We start from the raw sequence: 15,553 nt of genomic DNA on the forward strand, positions 1-15,553 counted from the left end.
GCAACACCACATCATTCAAAAGCACCCTTTCCAAACAAGAGACAGACTGGCTGAAAGCTGAAGGAAAATATTTCAGACACTTCAGACGGGAACGTGGTAAAATAAGAAGGATCACCACTTTGTTTTTAAAATACATTATTTTTTAAAAGGTAAGGCAGTTGCGAAGGCTATCTCCTTGGGTGTGTGCACAGTTGGCCAAGTGTATGTGTACCAATAAAGCAGGCCAACTAAATAAGTGATACTAAACACTTAACTAACTGCTAAATATTTAAACACACAAGCATTCTTTCAGAAAATTGTAAATGAGATTTAAGGCCTCTATAATAAATGCTCACCTGGTCTAGGTCTAGGGCAGAGTAGACAATCTTCCCTCTGTCATCTCCCGAGAATAATTTCATTCCATTGGGACTCCAAGCTAAAGCTGTTATACTACTTTTGTGGATACCAGCAACATCAAATCTCCGAAGCTGTGAAACAATACCAAAGCAATACATGAATGAGGAGAAGAGAAAATGGAGACACAAAACCTATTCAGTGACTCTGACTGATAAATTGGAGAGATCAAGTACAAAAGTGCAGGTCATTCTAATTTTTATTTAGCACCAACCCCCCCCCCCCCCAAAAAACCCACACCACCAAAAAAACCACAAAACCCACCACCTAATAGCTCAGCCATTTATTATAAATGAGACATTTTGAAAAAGCATTTTTGATTAAATGTATCTTTTGTAATAAAAAGTATGCCTTAAGATTATTGCTTTTATAAGCTTAATGTAGGAAGCCTAAAACACATTCACAGATATTTCGTCAGGCAAAATTATCTCACTTTCACTACCCTAAAGAATCATGCTAACACTGTACTAGGATTTGCCATACTAAACCTCATAGGAGTTTAGCCAAATGCAAAGATTTACCTGTTTGTTTCTTCCAGGCAATGAAGACACAAGCTGAAAAACCGCAACCCGACCTGAGGCTGTACCAACAGCGACTAGATCATCGAAACAACTCAACAGCTTTACAAAAGTAATAGATTCACACTTCCCCTGTTGAAACAAAACATACATAAAACTCACAAAGTTAATAAGACACAAACAGCAGCTCAATTCTGAGCAACTCAGCTTCATTAGAAGAGAGAAGAGTAAAAGTTGATATTTACCTCAAAATTATATTTTTTCATCTGGTTTAAATGTCTGCAGTAGAGATAAAGCATTCCAATGCTGCTCCCCACGGCAATGTAGTCTCCATTGGTATCAAGTGCTGTGAGGTATACCACAACAGAGCGAAAGCCTTTTTGGACCTTTGTAGGAATGGCATTGAGAAGATAATATAAGGGACAAAACTCCTTAAATATAACCGGTGAAGCCACAGATGCCATAGCAAGCACTGACATCAGCAATTTTAAGGCTGAAATAAACACATCTACTTGACCACATAAGGAAATCTGAAAGACAAAAAGCAAAAGATATGTCATTAACTTTTTTGGAAAGAGTAAATGGTTAACAGAAAGCCACAATGTAGCAAGTATGGATGTAGAAATTCTCAGATTTTGTTTTGTATAAAGAAAAAGCAAGTTAAACTCTTCTAGCGAATGTAAATTATTCTTAGAAGAACTGTTTTTATAGAATAAGCTTATGCCTTAGGTACAGCCAGTATCTAAAGATGTATGGTAACCATAAATATGGGCTAACCACTTCTTGTTGCAGCTGTGAGCTCAAAGTAGAGTTCAAATGCAGCATTTCTTCTCGTCTAGCTAGTGAAAGAACCACAAGGGCTCTGACACTGAACAATTCATGTGGTATATTTCCTCATCTATCTGCAAACTCTACCCTCAATCCTCCCAGCACTGAGAGCATGGGATATTCACTGTATTAGACAGTGCTATAAGACCAAACCATCAAACTACTATTTATGCTCAGCTCCTTAATGCCCCACACCTCCAAGGAAAACATAGTTGAGAAACAATTCAGTTAGAGCTACGTCTGCTATACAATCAAATAACAACCAAAAAATTAAGTAGTGCGGGAAGAAAGAGGCAATGCAAAAATGACAGAAAACACAGTTTGGCCAACCCAGGAAAATATCCATGTAGCAACTGAATTTTGAAAGATAAGGAGCAAATGGAAAAAAGTACCATATGCCTGTGTTTCCCTTTACGGTTAAGCAAATAATTTCATGCTGGTGAGTGACACTGTAAATATACTTAGGGAACAATTCTGGCATCTTTCTAAGAGTAACGGAAACAAAGATTCTGTTTGCCTTCAAGAAAAAAAATGCAGTCAGAGCTCATCATAGTAATAACCTATTGGTATCTTCAGAAAAAGCTGATACAACCATGACATATGTAAAAATATTCAAAAAATTTAATTAAACCCAGTAATTTTTCTCATCATGAGGTGACAGCCTTGACAAAAATACTTTGCAGTAGTAACTGTTCTCCTCATGGATGACTTTGGAACATGGAAAAGGAAAGAAACTTTACTTCTTGAATTTTGTTTTGCCACAAGCAAGCCTGATTAATCTAACAGATGTTTAGAATCTGCCAAAAAGACCTTCAGTTTCCCAAGACAAGAATTTTGGATTTCTGCAAAGATTAAAGTTTTCTATGGTTGTTTAAGCCTGTAACATTGAAGATTTTTTAAGCTTCGGCAGAGTTATAACTTCCTTAGAGAAATGAAAAACAGAAATATGCCAGCTGAAACACTTCTAAATGCTCAAAATTATTCTGTAAAGTATTCCTACTGCAATTTGTGAGATAGGCCCTATTATGCCTAGTTTTTATTTCTCTAAGGATAGAAAATGGTATTTGTTTGGCAGCTTCACACATTGCTTATGGTGTATATCAACTAAATCAGAAAAAATATAGCTGCTTTAGTTTAATATCTCTATTACTGTGAAAACCTCTGATGTCTCAGTTTTCAAACTACTGCAGTTGCTGTGCAAGAGGATTCAGCACACAGGCTTTGGGCCCTGAAACACTTGCTGTCAACATACAATTCCACTAAATCCAAAAGGATTACTTGCATGACATTACCCATTCAAGCCCATGCTAGACAAGGCTGCAGGAATAAAGATTGGTTACTGGACCCATATTTTATTTCTGTTACAAAAACTGCCAGTAAATAAGCCAGTGCAGTTATTAGATGTTCTTAATTGTGATAAATTTTATTGCTTGCTAGAGCTTAGAAATTAATCCTACCCTTCTCCAGTGTTTACTGTCATGACACCTATTTTATAAAATATCACAAGGATTGGCTGATGAACATGTCCAAATTATCTCTGAATAAAGAGTTCCTTTCAGAGTTGTTTACTAAGTTAACAGATAACCTCAGTGCATCAACATTCTTTTACAGTATTTTCACACACCACCTATTTCCTATCTTATATTGTAGGTCTCCTGCCCTTTCCTTCAGCATTGCTTCTATCATGCATACCTTCTATCTACAGTCAACTAAATAAAAAGAGAACCCACTGCTGAAGTCTCTTGTTTGCTGTTATAAACATGCTGTTTTGCCAGTTTAGTAATTTTACTAGCTGCTGGCCCTTTTTTTCTTTCTTTTTTTTTTTCTTCTGGTAAAATAAACCCCAGTCTTTGTCCTGAGTCTCAGATATATAAGTCTTCCTCTGTCTAATCTCAACTTCTACCACTGCCCAGCTACTGCCTCAAAAAACAAAATATATGAAATTTATAAGTTCCTTTTGTCACTCCTACAATTCACATCTGTCATCATCCGAAGCTGCTTTTGTAGCTGGAACTCTCTCACACTTGCCAGTTGCCAAAGAACCTTGCAAGTCCTCCAAATTCATTCTCTCTCTTTGTTCCCATCACTTATCCTTCCAGCTCAATTAAACTGTTAAAAACATAATAATTCATTAAAAACTATGGAATTATGGAAATGCGTCCTGTCCAGAAAAAAGACTGTTAACTCTTTCCTCTACAACAATCCTATCTGCCACCTGATGCATGTTTTCTAACTTTATATTTAATTTAAAAAGAGAAAAAAGGGAGAGTTTGATAGGGTGTTTTTCCCCCACAGAAAACACTGGGAGGGATTATTTCTTGTCATATACTAAGTCAACTTAAAAAAATCTGCTGTCAGGTTAGGGTTCTCACTCTTTGTAAAACTTCCGTATGATCTAATTTCAATACTCTCTGATGGCAAAGCTGTAAAAAAGTGAAATTAAGTTTTGTTCTCTATAACCCATTCACCCTATACAATAAAAAAATGTATTAATAAACTATAATTTCTTGCCATCATACACAAATTAGTTTCATCTTGAGTAGTTTACAGACTAACAAAACATTTGCATTGCTTACATGAAAACTGAAAGCTCAAATCATCACTTTCCTAAAAATACTGCTAATTAAGTAATTTTATCTACACAAAACAAATGTATAAAGGACTAGAGAATTGCAATATGGTCTATATATTCAAAAACTGCATAAACACCACGATTCTCTGCTTTTGAGCCTGAAGTCTTCAACATCCCCCTAATCACAGTTGTGTATCACATGTAGTCTTTTTATTAACAGCTTGAGGATTATTTGTTATCTGTTTTTCCTACTTCATTGATCAAAGCCAAACAGTGGATATAATCTATTTTCTCAGACAGATTTTGGAACTGGACACACATGTTCACTCTGCGTCAGCCACAGCTACTCTGAAGTACGTAACAGCTGTATAGTGCAAATCAGCTTGTGCTAAGCAGTTACCCTGCAGCAGAGACAGAGAAAAATACCTTATGTTGCACATCAAAAACAATCACCAAAGACAGTCCTTCCTTCTCAACTCACAAAGTTCCCAACAAGCTTTTAAATATTGCATTCAAGGCCATGTTTTGAAAAGCAATTTTTAAAAAAATTTCTCTGGTTACAGAAATAGGGCTCAACGCTGCCTAACAGAGGCAACTAACGTGAGAGATAATCCCATGGTTAAACAGATAGGCAGTGGTTAAAGGTTCAGTGCCAGGGTATGCCACAGATTGACTGCTGGAGGCTAAAGCTATCACCGCATTTCTCTGAGCCCGTGTCCTGTGTGTACATGAGGGACAACAGCTCTGGGGTTTTATATTCTTTGGCATAAAAACTTGAATTTAAGCTCTTCGGAGTACGGACAAACTCATATATATAACCACCACTAAACACAACAGCCTCTCATCTCAGCTAGATCCTGCTAACTAAAAAGAAAAGTGGTTTCATTCTCTGATTCTTCCCACATTTTTAGCCTGAGGAGCAGGCCACACAACTGCCACATCTCCAGAGCTTTTCACAGCAAACAGGTGCCAAGCAGACGGGCGAACGTCGACGCGCACCCCTGGCAGGCAGAGGACCCGCCAGCACACAGGTGGCAGTTACCTGACTGACACACACGTCACTTTACAGGACTCCTGAAACATTGCACTTTTTGGCTCAGAAGAGGGTGGTGGGTTTTTTTTTTCAAAGAAAAAAGCCAAACAAACAAAACCAAAACAACAAACCCAGGTGACAGGGATGGAAAGGCCACGAAAAGGAGCACCCGGGGTCCTGTGCACGCAGGTACGCCGAGAGGGGCTGTGGGAACCTGGCTTTACTCGCTCCGATGCTCTTGGGACACCCAGTTTGCCTATGAAACCTTCCTTACTTAAACGCATTTCTACATTCCGGCCGGTGTTTCAAACCATTCCTTCCTAACGAGCTGCCTTCTAGCGCTTCAGGGGTCGCAGCTTCTGACGGGGGAGGAAGAACAGCACTGGCGCGGGCTCCCGGGCGGGCGGCCAGCCCCGCCGCCCCGCTCTCCCGCCGCCTTTACCTCAGCCCATGCCGGTGTTGCCACCGGCGGCGAAGTCCCCGCAGCCGCGCAACGGCCGCCCCACCGCCGCCCTCCCGGAGCCCCGCAGCGCGCCCTGACGCGGGCGCTCTCCCAAGGCGAGCCGCCGGGGCACGGACGGGAGAGCCAGCCCGCTCCGCCTCGCCACACCGGGCTCACCCGCAACAGGCGGCCACGGCAGGCCCCGATGGCGGCGACCGGAGAGGAAAACGAGAGCCGGAGCGGGCCTTCAGGCGGTTCCTACCCGTCTCCGCGGAGACGCGGCTATACTCACCGCCTCAGGAGCGCGGCGAGGCCACAGGTAGCGGCGGGGCGGAGGAAGAGAGCGCGGCGGCGCCCAGGCCCCGAGGCAGCAGCGGCGGCGGCCCCGGCTGCCTGCGCCGCTCGGCGGGGCCGGGCCTGGGCGGGGCCGGACGTGAGCGCACTTCCGCGGGCGGCGGGTGCCGCCATGGCGGGTGAGTGAGGGAGGGCGGGTGAGGGGGCTGCTTCCCGCCCAGCTGAGCGGCGGCAACGGCCAGGGCCCGGGGCCGGTCCTTTCCCTGGCTGAGAGTGAGGGGCAGCGGGGAGCGGCCAGGGACCGGGGTCGGGGGCTTCCTAAGTAAATTAGTGTGTGTGCCTGTGTGTGTGGTGCCCTGTGTCGCGCGTGGTGCGGGTGAGGAAGGTGCCCAGCACGTCGCGCATGGCCCCCGGGGGAGGTGAATGACACCTGTGTCTCGCTACGTGTGTGGGCTTCGCGGGTGTGACCAGTTACAAGTGTCTCTGTGAATAAAAGTTAAAAGTAGCCAAGGCGCAAGCAGAGCGTCGGGTGGCATTTCTTAGCTTCGAGCTACCCTCGCAGCCGCCTGCCTTCCCGAGGCGTGAAGGTGCGGTGGTGCGGGCTGGGCGGGCAGGGCTGCCACAGCCCTCCCGCTGAAGTGACAGCAGCACTCCTGCTAAGGTGACATGAGGTGACAGCAGCCCTCCCGCTCAGGTGATGCTGGCCTGCCAAGGGAGTAATGCGCAGTGGATTCCTGTTGCTGTGTTGGCCTCAAAGGACACCTTGTAAAATGTGGGCTTTATGCTCGGGGGTAAAGCACCCACCATCTTCTGTAGGATCCAGCATTCTCCCAAACACTTCAAGCTCACCTGCTGATGTGAATTAATTTGGATGTTTGCAGCATGAGTGCTGTGCGGGTACAGTAATCACTGCCATGATTTCTTATCGTCGTACACTGCGTTAGCGTTTGACTGTTGTACGTTGACGGAAGACTGCTAGATTAGTACTGCAAAGCCACTACTGTCCATGTTGCAATGCCACATCTCAGAACGTGCCTGCATTTTTTTAATAACATTATTTTCTTGTCAATAGTGGTAAGGCTGACAGATGAGGAATTAGATTTTATGACTGAAGACAGCTAGTGTAAATTCCATTTTACTTTAATCCATATTCAGCAGTAAAACAAGGAAATAATTCACACAAACAGCTGTCGAAGCACACTGTTTTATTTCTGTATGCTTTAAATGGCTTGAATTTCTTTATTTTCTCATACAGCAAAAAGTCCTGTTGATGGTACTCCAAGAAGACCTGTTTTATCTGTCAGTGCAAGAAAAATTAAAGATAATGCAGCAGACTGGCATAATTTAATGATGAAATGGGAGAGACTGAATGATAGTGGATTTACTGTTGCAAACAAAATAGTCAACATGAAGATCAGTGAGCAGTAAGTATGATAATACAAGTAAAGACAGCATAAAGATTGTGTTTATTGAGAAATTTATCAGTTTTCTTCACTAGAAAGTTCTTTTTTTTGGAAATGGGGGAAAGAACATGTCTGGATAAGCTAACTGAGATCAAACTCGGCCCTTACACTTCTTGGTTACATGATCTATTTACATGCAAATAATAAATGTCTCAAAGATTAAATTAATCTCATAAAGTAATTATATTTGCAAGAAATTGAAAATGTTTATTATACATAGTCATGCATAACATAGTTTAAAAACTTCTAGAATGTACAAAGTTAGAATCTAACCCTATAGATCTCAGCCTATATGGGTTCCCTTACTCTTTTTGCATATTTACAAAGGCCATTGTTACCAAATTTTACTCAAGTCAAAAATTCAGCAGATTTTAAGAAAGAATCAGTGATTTATAGGGACAAAAAAGTTATAACAGTGCTGATAAAAAACAAAAAACAAAACAAAAAAAACCAAAACACCACAAAACAAAAACCTCCAAAACGAAAACCCAGCTTTGGTAGACCTGTTCTCTTTATGCTGTAAAGAAAAACCTGTAACTAATGGTTTTGTGAAGAAACTTCAGAGCCCTGACAGCTGAACAGGGTTTATCTGACAGGATTCTGACAGGTACAAGTTCAGGAATATTTTGCTGTAATGGTGTCAGGTGTTGCTTTCACTTTCTAGCAGTTCCTTCTCCCCTATGTTTACAGCTTCTGTGGAAAAGTCAGTAAGACAGGATAGGTGTCTGCACATTAGCTGCTCTGGGTTCACAGTTAAATGTCTTAGCTTAAATTGTGCATGAAGGTGAGTTTGTAGTGAGGCACCAATCTGGAGCAGCTGAAGCCTGGGCATATCTTGTCTGTTATCAGAGAATAACCTCCAACACAGGGGGAAAGTAAAGTGGGAAGAGGTGTTATCTTAACACCTGCAACTGTTTTCTCAAGCACGTGCTCTAAGGTAGAGTAATTCTATGTTCCTCCGAAGATTATGGTACCAGCTCCAACTGTTCACATGGCTAGCTATCTCTTTTACTATTTTTATTTAGGAATTCTCATGATCAGCCTGTGAAAGAGAGATTTTGTAGGATCAGACCACATGGATTTTAAATCTGCACATCTCAAGTAAAGCTGTATGCAGTTGTTTACTCTGCCTAATGTTTCTGTTTTAGATTTGAAGACAACAAACTGGAGATAGCATGTGATAACAGTGCCACAGGATCTGAAAAGTCAGCTCCAAAATACAACGAAGAACTCGACAATTTCTGTGCAGAATTAGTTGAGACCTTAAAGCATATGGTAACACCCATTTTTCAGTCTTAGTCAATATGAATCAATTCCAAGTGTGTTGAAGTATGACTTAAGGAAATGCTCTCAAGTATTTGTTGTAAACAGAAAATTGGGATTTTTTTATTCACACTTCTTTGTCTTCAGACCCAAATGATTATAAATCTAGCATGCACCATTAATTTTCTTGATTGGTAAATTTGAAATTTGGTTTTACATCTGCCTTCTGCTTATAATTCTGAATCTCCTTTTATAAAGTGATCTTCTGAAAATGAATCATACAAAAATGCATTCTAAAACTGCAGCTGTTTTCTCATCCTGAATATTCCCTCTGTTTAGAACAAAACAAACAACAAAGCATGAAGCAGTGCTCTACCTGCCATCATATCCTTGCAGCTGTCTTTGATCAGACATAATGCAGTTGTATTTTTAGTCCGCCTACCTGCATTTTCTGTGCAGAACTCCTCTAGAGAGTGGAGTAAGATAATTAGTATGTAACCCACCTTTTTTCTGTATACATTGCTATGAATTAATGTCACCTGTCAGTTTGACAGAGAGCAAAAGGAGTATTTTTTTGCCTGATACTGTAATTTAAATTTCTTATTAAAAATAACTTTTACAGACTTCTGCCAAAGTGGAGGCCCATTAAAAAGATGATAGATCTATTCTTTTGTATAGAGAGGATACCAGTCCAGTATTTAGAATAAGCAGGAAAGCAGCTGGATTTTCCTCAAACTTTGTTCTGTGGGAAAAGGTAACAGTAATTTGGAGGGTTTTTTCTGTTTTTTTCCCTTGAGGTAGTTTTGTTTTCAGACCGCTAAGTGTGTTGATGCAGTTGTTTATTACTCCCAAGTAATAGGAGTCTAAGCAACCAGTGTTAGAGACCGGGTACTAAACATAGCTACTACAGATATTTTTCATTCCTTATTAGTTTGTACCAGCTTATGAGTTTATAGAAATAATGGCTGGAAAGCAGGCTGTTGGAAAAACACCCGGTAGTGCTGGTTGACAGCCAGCTGAACATAAGCCAGCAGTGTGCCCAGGTGGACAAGAAGGCCAGTAGCATCCTGGCTTGTATCAGAAACAGTGTGGTCAGCAGGACCAGGGAAGTGATTGTCCCCACGTATGTGTATTTGGCACTGGTGAGACTGCAGCTTGAATACTGTGTCCAGTATTCACCTGTGTTCAGCCTCTCACTTCAAGAGGGACACAGAGGTGCTGGAACACGTCCAGAGAAGGGCAACGAGGCTGGTGAAGGGTCTGGAGTACAGGTCTTATGAGGAGCAGGTGGGAGAACTGGGGTTGTTTAGTCTGGAGAGGAGGAGACTCAGGGGGGACTTTATTGCTCTCTACAACTACCTGAAAGGAGGCTGTAGGCCTGTGGGGGTCAGTCTCTTCTCCCAGACAGCAAGTAATAGGACAAGAGGAAATGGCCTCAAGTTATGCCAGGGAAGGTTTAGATTAGATATTAGGAAAAATTTCTTCACTGAAGGGGCTGTCGAGCGTTGGAACAGGCTGCCCAGGGAGGTGGTGGAATCACCACCCCTGGAGGTGTTTAAAACACGTAGATGTGGTGTTTAGCGACATGGTTTAGCGATGGACTTTTTAGTTCAGGGTTAAGGGTTGGACTTGATGATCTCAAAGGTCTTTTCCAACCTAGGTGATTCTATGATCTATATTTTCACTTATTGACTTAAAGATACTCCCTGTAAGCTCTATTTTGTTGTAAATATTAGTCCCCATTAGTAATGCACAAAGTCAGATGAGCATGAAGGAAGTGGATTAAATGACCTGTTTTTTGAAGGAAGTGGATTAAATGACCTGTTTTTTGAAGCAAGTTGTTAAATCAGCCTAGATACATTGTCAGTAGTAGCTTGAGCTGCTTTTCTCACCTGCCACTGGGCTTTTGAAATCAAAATCAAGTCATCTTGATATGGTAATGTAAGAAAGCATGTGTTTATAGGGCTCGTGCCACACTTGTTCATAGACAGTCTGATGTTTTTCCCCAGTACTAAACTGCCACAGGAAAAACCCAAAGAAAGGTGAAAAAATGCAAGAGGGCTTTAATATATTTCTACATGGAGGAAACAAGAGTCACTAAGTAATATCTGCGGCATTCAGAATTTTAGGGTATCTCATATTAAATCTTTGTGTAAAATCCAGCTTTGATCCCTGTCTGGAGTTTAAAAAAGTGAGTTAGAAATGTTAAAACTAAATAATCTTCAGAAATAGTTTTTTAAAAATTAAATTGTTTTAAAAATTTAAGAAATTGTTTTAAAAAATATTTTAAGTTTATAGTAGCCTAATGTTCCTGAGATGTTCATTAACATTACGTGTTCATCATTTTCAGACAAAAATACAACTGAAAATGGAAAAGCTTACTTTGACTACTAAAGCAATCTGTGACTTGGAAACATTCCACCACGGGGCTGGGAATTGCACAGCACCCTTCTTTCATACATGGCCTACACCATACTTCTGTAAGTAAAACATTGATTATCTTAGCTAATTGCATTGTGTCGTTGATGTCATCCTATTTAGGACTGAAAAATAAACCCCTTTATCTGGATGTCTTGCCTGAGAGAGAGAGAAAGAGAGAGAGAATTGTCTCCTTTTTAATTGACTAATCAATAAACACATGGATGCAGCACTTGGCTTAGGGTTACTGCTGATGACTGCTTGTATGGATTGCCAAGCATTGTCTGACATGCAACAATTACAGCATAAACCTAAGCTCGTCGGCAGCTTACAGTGTCCAAGCTGCAACAGCCACATCCTTTGTAGGGAGAGGCATATTTGCAACTTGGTAGTGTTAAGCCATAGGCTTAACTGACTTGACTTGTTACTTGACACTGAAATGAAATCCTTGAATGCAAAGAGCAAGCTATACCTCAGTTATTTCTCAGGCAGCTGAATTAAAATACCTCTGATCTCAATGTCAGTCAAGACAAGCAAGGAAATGTTCAATTACTGTCTATTGTTAATATCAATCCTTTTAGCATTCACTTGATGACAAAAGATACTGCCTCCTGACTGGTATTACCGCAGATTTTAGACTGTTTGAATTAGAGAGAAGCCTGGTTGCATGCAAACCAACAGCTTTCTGTGTGAAGTAAAAGTCATACCTTTGTGAAAGCCTGCTTCTTACTTCGCTACCAGAAGGTAGTGGGAAACTTATGTACTAGTTTCTGCCAGCTTAAAAGGGTAAGAATGAGAAAGGCAGCTGCTGTCAAAATGCTCGTTGTGACTGAATCATTTAATGATGCCCACTACTCCATGAAAGACTAAATCCTCCTGAAGGTAGTGATAGTTCAAGCAAAGTTAGAAACACAAGATCAGTGTCTCTCTAAAAATAAAGTGTGGTTATTTTTAGAAAGCCAAACAAAGATTATTACATAGATATATTTCAGCCCCCCTACCAGTATTACTAACATAACTAGTAACAATATTGGCTTTTACATTATTTCAGTTTTGGTCTGTTGTGTTGTTTTACTGCTATTTTTCACGATCAGTATCACTCATTGGTGATCACGCATTGCTAAAGTGCCTGATAGCATGTGAGGGCATCCTTTAGATTAACTAAAATCAACAGTGACTCTAAAATGTGAAGCTTGTATTTCAGGATAGCATTACCAATTTTTAAGATCAAATTTCAGTTATTTGAAAGAATAGCTATAATTGTTAATTTTATAGTGGGCCCTGAGATTCAACACCTCTGCTTATTCTAGAATTAAAAGTTGATTCAAGTCAAAATTACAAGTGTATAGAATATATCCAAAAGCTGAGGAAATGGTTTAGCATTTTATATTCTAGTGTACAAATGTTATTAATGCTGTAAACAACAAGATGTCTAGTCTAAATATGGCAAATAGTTTATATAAGGTGGTGGTGGGGGTTAATGGTCAATATATTACAAGTATAATTTAACTTTCAGAGAGTTGCTGAAATGTTCTGGTCGGTGTGAAAGGTTTTTCAATCCATTTCAGATGAAGTTTCTCTGAAGCTTTCTGAAATGTACAAGAAGGAACTACAACTCAAGCAAACAATTGTACAAGAAATTGCTCATTCTGCTGACCAGGATCTGCTGATGGTCTATTTATCATCATGGTTATACCAGCCTTACATTGAGAACAGCAGCAAACTACTACTTGAAGCCATGCTGCTGGAAACAGGACATAGACAGTGCTAGTTTCAAATGTTACATGGCTTGCTTCTAACGATGCTTACATGAAACTGAAATGGCAAATTGCAAGGCTTACCAAGTAAGTTGAGTTTTTGTAAAGCTTATTAAAAGAAGTGTTTCTCTGTAGCTATTATTTTGTCTCAGCTGAAACTTTTTTCTGCATGGGACAATCTGGTTTTGGTTGCTTTATCCATTTTAAGTGCAGCACAGAGGATACAGTTAGGAGGCTGAGTCCCCTATAATCAGAGAGAGGTAAGCACTACGTGGTGGTCTGGGGGGGGAGGTTCAATGCACATAGACATCTACAGCAAAGAATGTAACTACTTTCCAAGTCTTGACACTCTAAAATACCTACGTTATCCCTTTCACCATAGAAATTCAGCACTTCTTGATCTTTCATGGCATTTTTTTACATGACTTAACAGGGCTAGCACTTTTGTACTTGTTTTATAAATGGGGAAAAGGAAAGGAAAGCACAGAAGGCAGGATCCAAAATGATCCACAGTTTGATATGTGGTTCTGAAAGGCTGTCGCAGACAGTAGTGTAAATTCTGGTTTGGTTTTGATTATAGTGTGCTTAGGTACATCACCCTTGAAGAGTGAGCCAAGCCTGAACTAGCACCCTGAGAAGTTTTAGTACAACTCACCATTCCACAGTCGTATGAAAAAGTCTTGTCTCTTTTAAGTCATTCTAACTTTTTTCTTTTAAACATGTTACATGAAAGCAGCTGTTGAATAAAAACAAGACCTGCTTCAGTCATGGCCTTATCCCATATTGTTTGCTTCCTGTCATAAGATTCAGTGAGTTTTTCCTTGGATTACTGTTTCTGATGCCAAGTGGGTTTGGTTTACTGGTGTGGCCCCCCCCATGTTTTTGGTTAGCAGTTTATATGACAAGAACTGGTGGCTCAAATTCTTTTCTTTTTCATGCTGCTTTCTTGGAAAAGAGTGGAGTGTGTTCGGGAAAAACAGTTAATGCAAAAGCCAAATGCTGAAGGGGAGTTCAATACCCTTACTTGCTTTCATTGCTAAAGACATAATAATCACTGTAACATACTGTTGTGTCAGACCTAGGTAGTGTGGAGAAACTGCTACCCTTATCCAGCCTTTAATAACCGTTAGCTGCTACTGCAAATTACCACTTTTCAGAAAAGTGTATTGGAATGTGGAAACTATGCAGCTGTGTTATCATTTTTAGTTAAATCCCTAATGCATAGTGAATTTAGGCCTTCTGCTTACTTCATTATGATTAATAATCTAAATTCTTCCCACGTACTGATTGCCTGTATGATCTGCTCCTATATAAACTGTTGATTTATATCTCCTACTTCACCCAATTATGTAGGGTTTCCAAGTGTTGACTCATTGTGCACTGACAGAGGTTTACCCTTCATTCTCCTTGAAGTAACTATTTGAAGTAAAAGACAATGACACAAAATGCACACTCCTATGAAATGACTATCATGGCTGTGGTTTGACACTAGAAAAATCTAATGAAAACAGCGAGAGATTCTGGAACAGATTTCTGATAGGAAAAGTAGGGTCACTTAACTGGCTCCAAGCTGAAACCCCATAAGCTTGGTAATGGAAATTCCTGAGTTTCCTGCAATAATGGAATAGACAGACATGAATTGGAAATTTTCTCTACATTGCTCTGTTCAACAAGAAGGTTGTTTCTGACAGCTTAATAGCATTCTATTCTTACCCCAAATTTCTATCATCTAAAAAGAAATTCTGCTGTAGCTCAAGGAGAGTACAATCAGTTATGAATAGCTTTGTTGGGTTTTATTATTTTTCTGTGCAAGTGTTCCGCCTAGTTTAACAGCCAACTTTGAGTAGGGCCAAACCCTTGTCACTATGGAAACACCTTTGTACCTGAAAAATACTTTCCAAGGAGAAAAGCTTGGTTTGCTTACAGAATTGTTCTTTTAAGATGAGAGCAGGTGTATTCTGTTTCCCAGCATGTGGAAATCAATAGGGAAGGCAGAATTGAAGCAAATTTTCATTTTCTGCACAGGTGGAAATTGTGGTTTGTTCTTGTTTCTTGGAGGAAGTAAGCTCTACAGGAAGGAATCTTCATATTCACAGCCTCCCTTGCTCATTGACTGCCATCAGACACAGGAATATTACTGCAAAAACATTGCAGAGATGTTTTGTCATTATAGCTCTAAGCAGTTGATCGTTACATTTGGAGCCCTTAGATGTAGTTATTAAGACAGTACAAAAGAGTTTGAAAGACCAGCAGAACCTTGCTTTGTATGGTACCTTCACTTACAAGGTAAGCCTGTATCTTTTGACCAGGTGGTAACCACCACTTAAAAAAAGAGAGGGGGAAAACCCAGAACAAAAACTAGACCATAAACCCAAACACCAGACAGGAGTTCACTAATACATGATCGTATCTTTCACATTCACACATAAAAGGCAGTGGTTTGGCTAATCAATCTTCTACTTATGCAACCAAGACAAAAAAAACTAAACACACCCCAACCCAAAACCCCAAACCAACTATATTAAAAAGATGCAGTAGAAAAGCTTGTTCCACCTCTGAATTGTCCTCTCTC

The 15,553-nt window shown here is 40.4% G+C and overlaps 2 protein-coding genes across 4 annotated transcripts in view; one reads left to right on the plus strand and one right to left on the minus strand.

Annotated features, from left to right (window-relative positions):
- The window catches only part of TECPR2 (tectonin beta-propeller repeat containing 2), a 44,095-nt gene extending 37,908 nt beyond the window's left edge, over positions 1 to 6,187 (minus strand). For all 3 annotated transcript variants that reach the window (XR_005829172.1, XM_040602496.1, XM_040602495.1), the window contains exons 1-4: positions 6,079 to 6,187; positions 1,157 to 1,441; positions 915 to 1,043; positions 336 to 467 (exon numbers count right to left, since the gene is read on the minus strand). Coding sequence is in view for 2 of the 3 variants with exons in the window: in XM_040602496.1 (XP_040458430.1) it covers positions 336 to 467; positions 915 to 1,043; positions 1,157 to 1,390 (495 nt within the window). In the remaining variant the exon portion in view is untranslated. The remainder of the gene's footprint in view (positions 1 to 335; positions 468 to 914; positions 1,044 to 1,156; positions 1,442 to 6,078) is intronic.
- LOC121092068 (cyclin dependent kinase 2 interacting protein) lies at positions 6,130 to 13,115 on the plus strand. The gene is made up of 5 exons (XM_040602504.1): positions 6,130 to 6,259; positions 7,336 to 7,504; positions 8,692 to 8,818; positions 11,157 to 11,286; positions 12,793 to 13,115. The coding sequence occupies exons 1-5, from the start codon at positions 6,253 to 6,255 to the stop codon at positions 12,993 to 12,995; spliced, it is 636 nt and encodes a 211-aa protein (XP_040458438.1). The 5' UTR covers positions 6,130 to 6,252; the 3' UTR covers positions 12,996 to 13,115.
- The last annotated feature ends 2,438 nt before the right edge of the window (positions 13,116 to 15,553 follow it).

This window comes from Falco naumanni, chromosome 7, assembly GCF_017639655.2.
Source record: "Falco naumanni isolate bFalNau1 chromosome 7, bFalNau1.pat, whole genome shotgun sequence".
Classification (NCBI taxonomy): Eukaryota; Metazoa; Chordata; class Aves; order Falconiformes; family Falconidae; genus Falco; species Falco naumanni.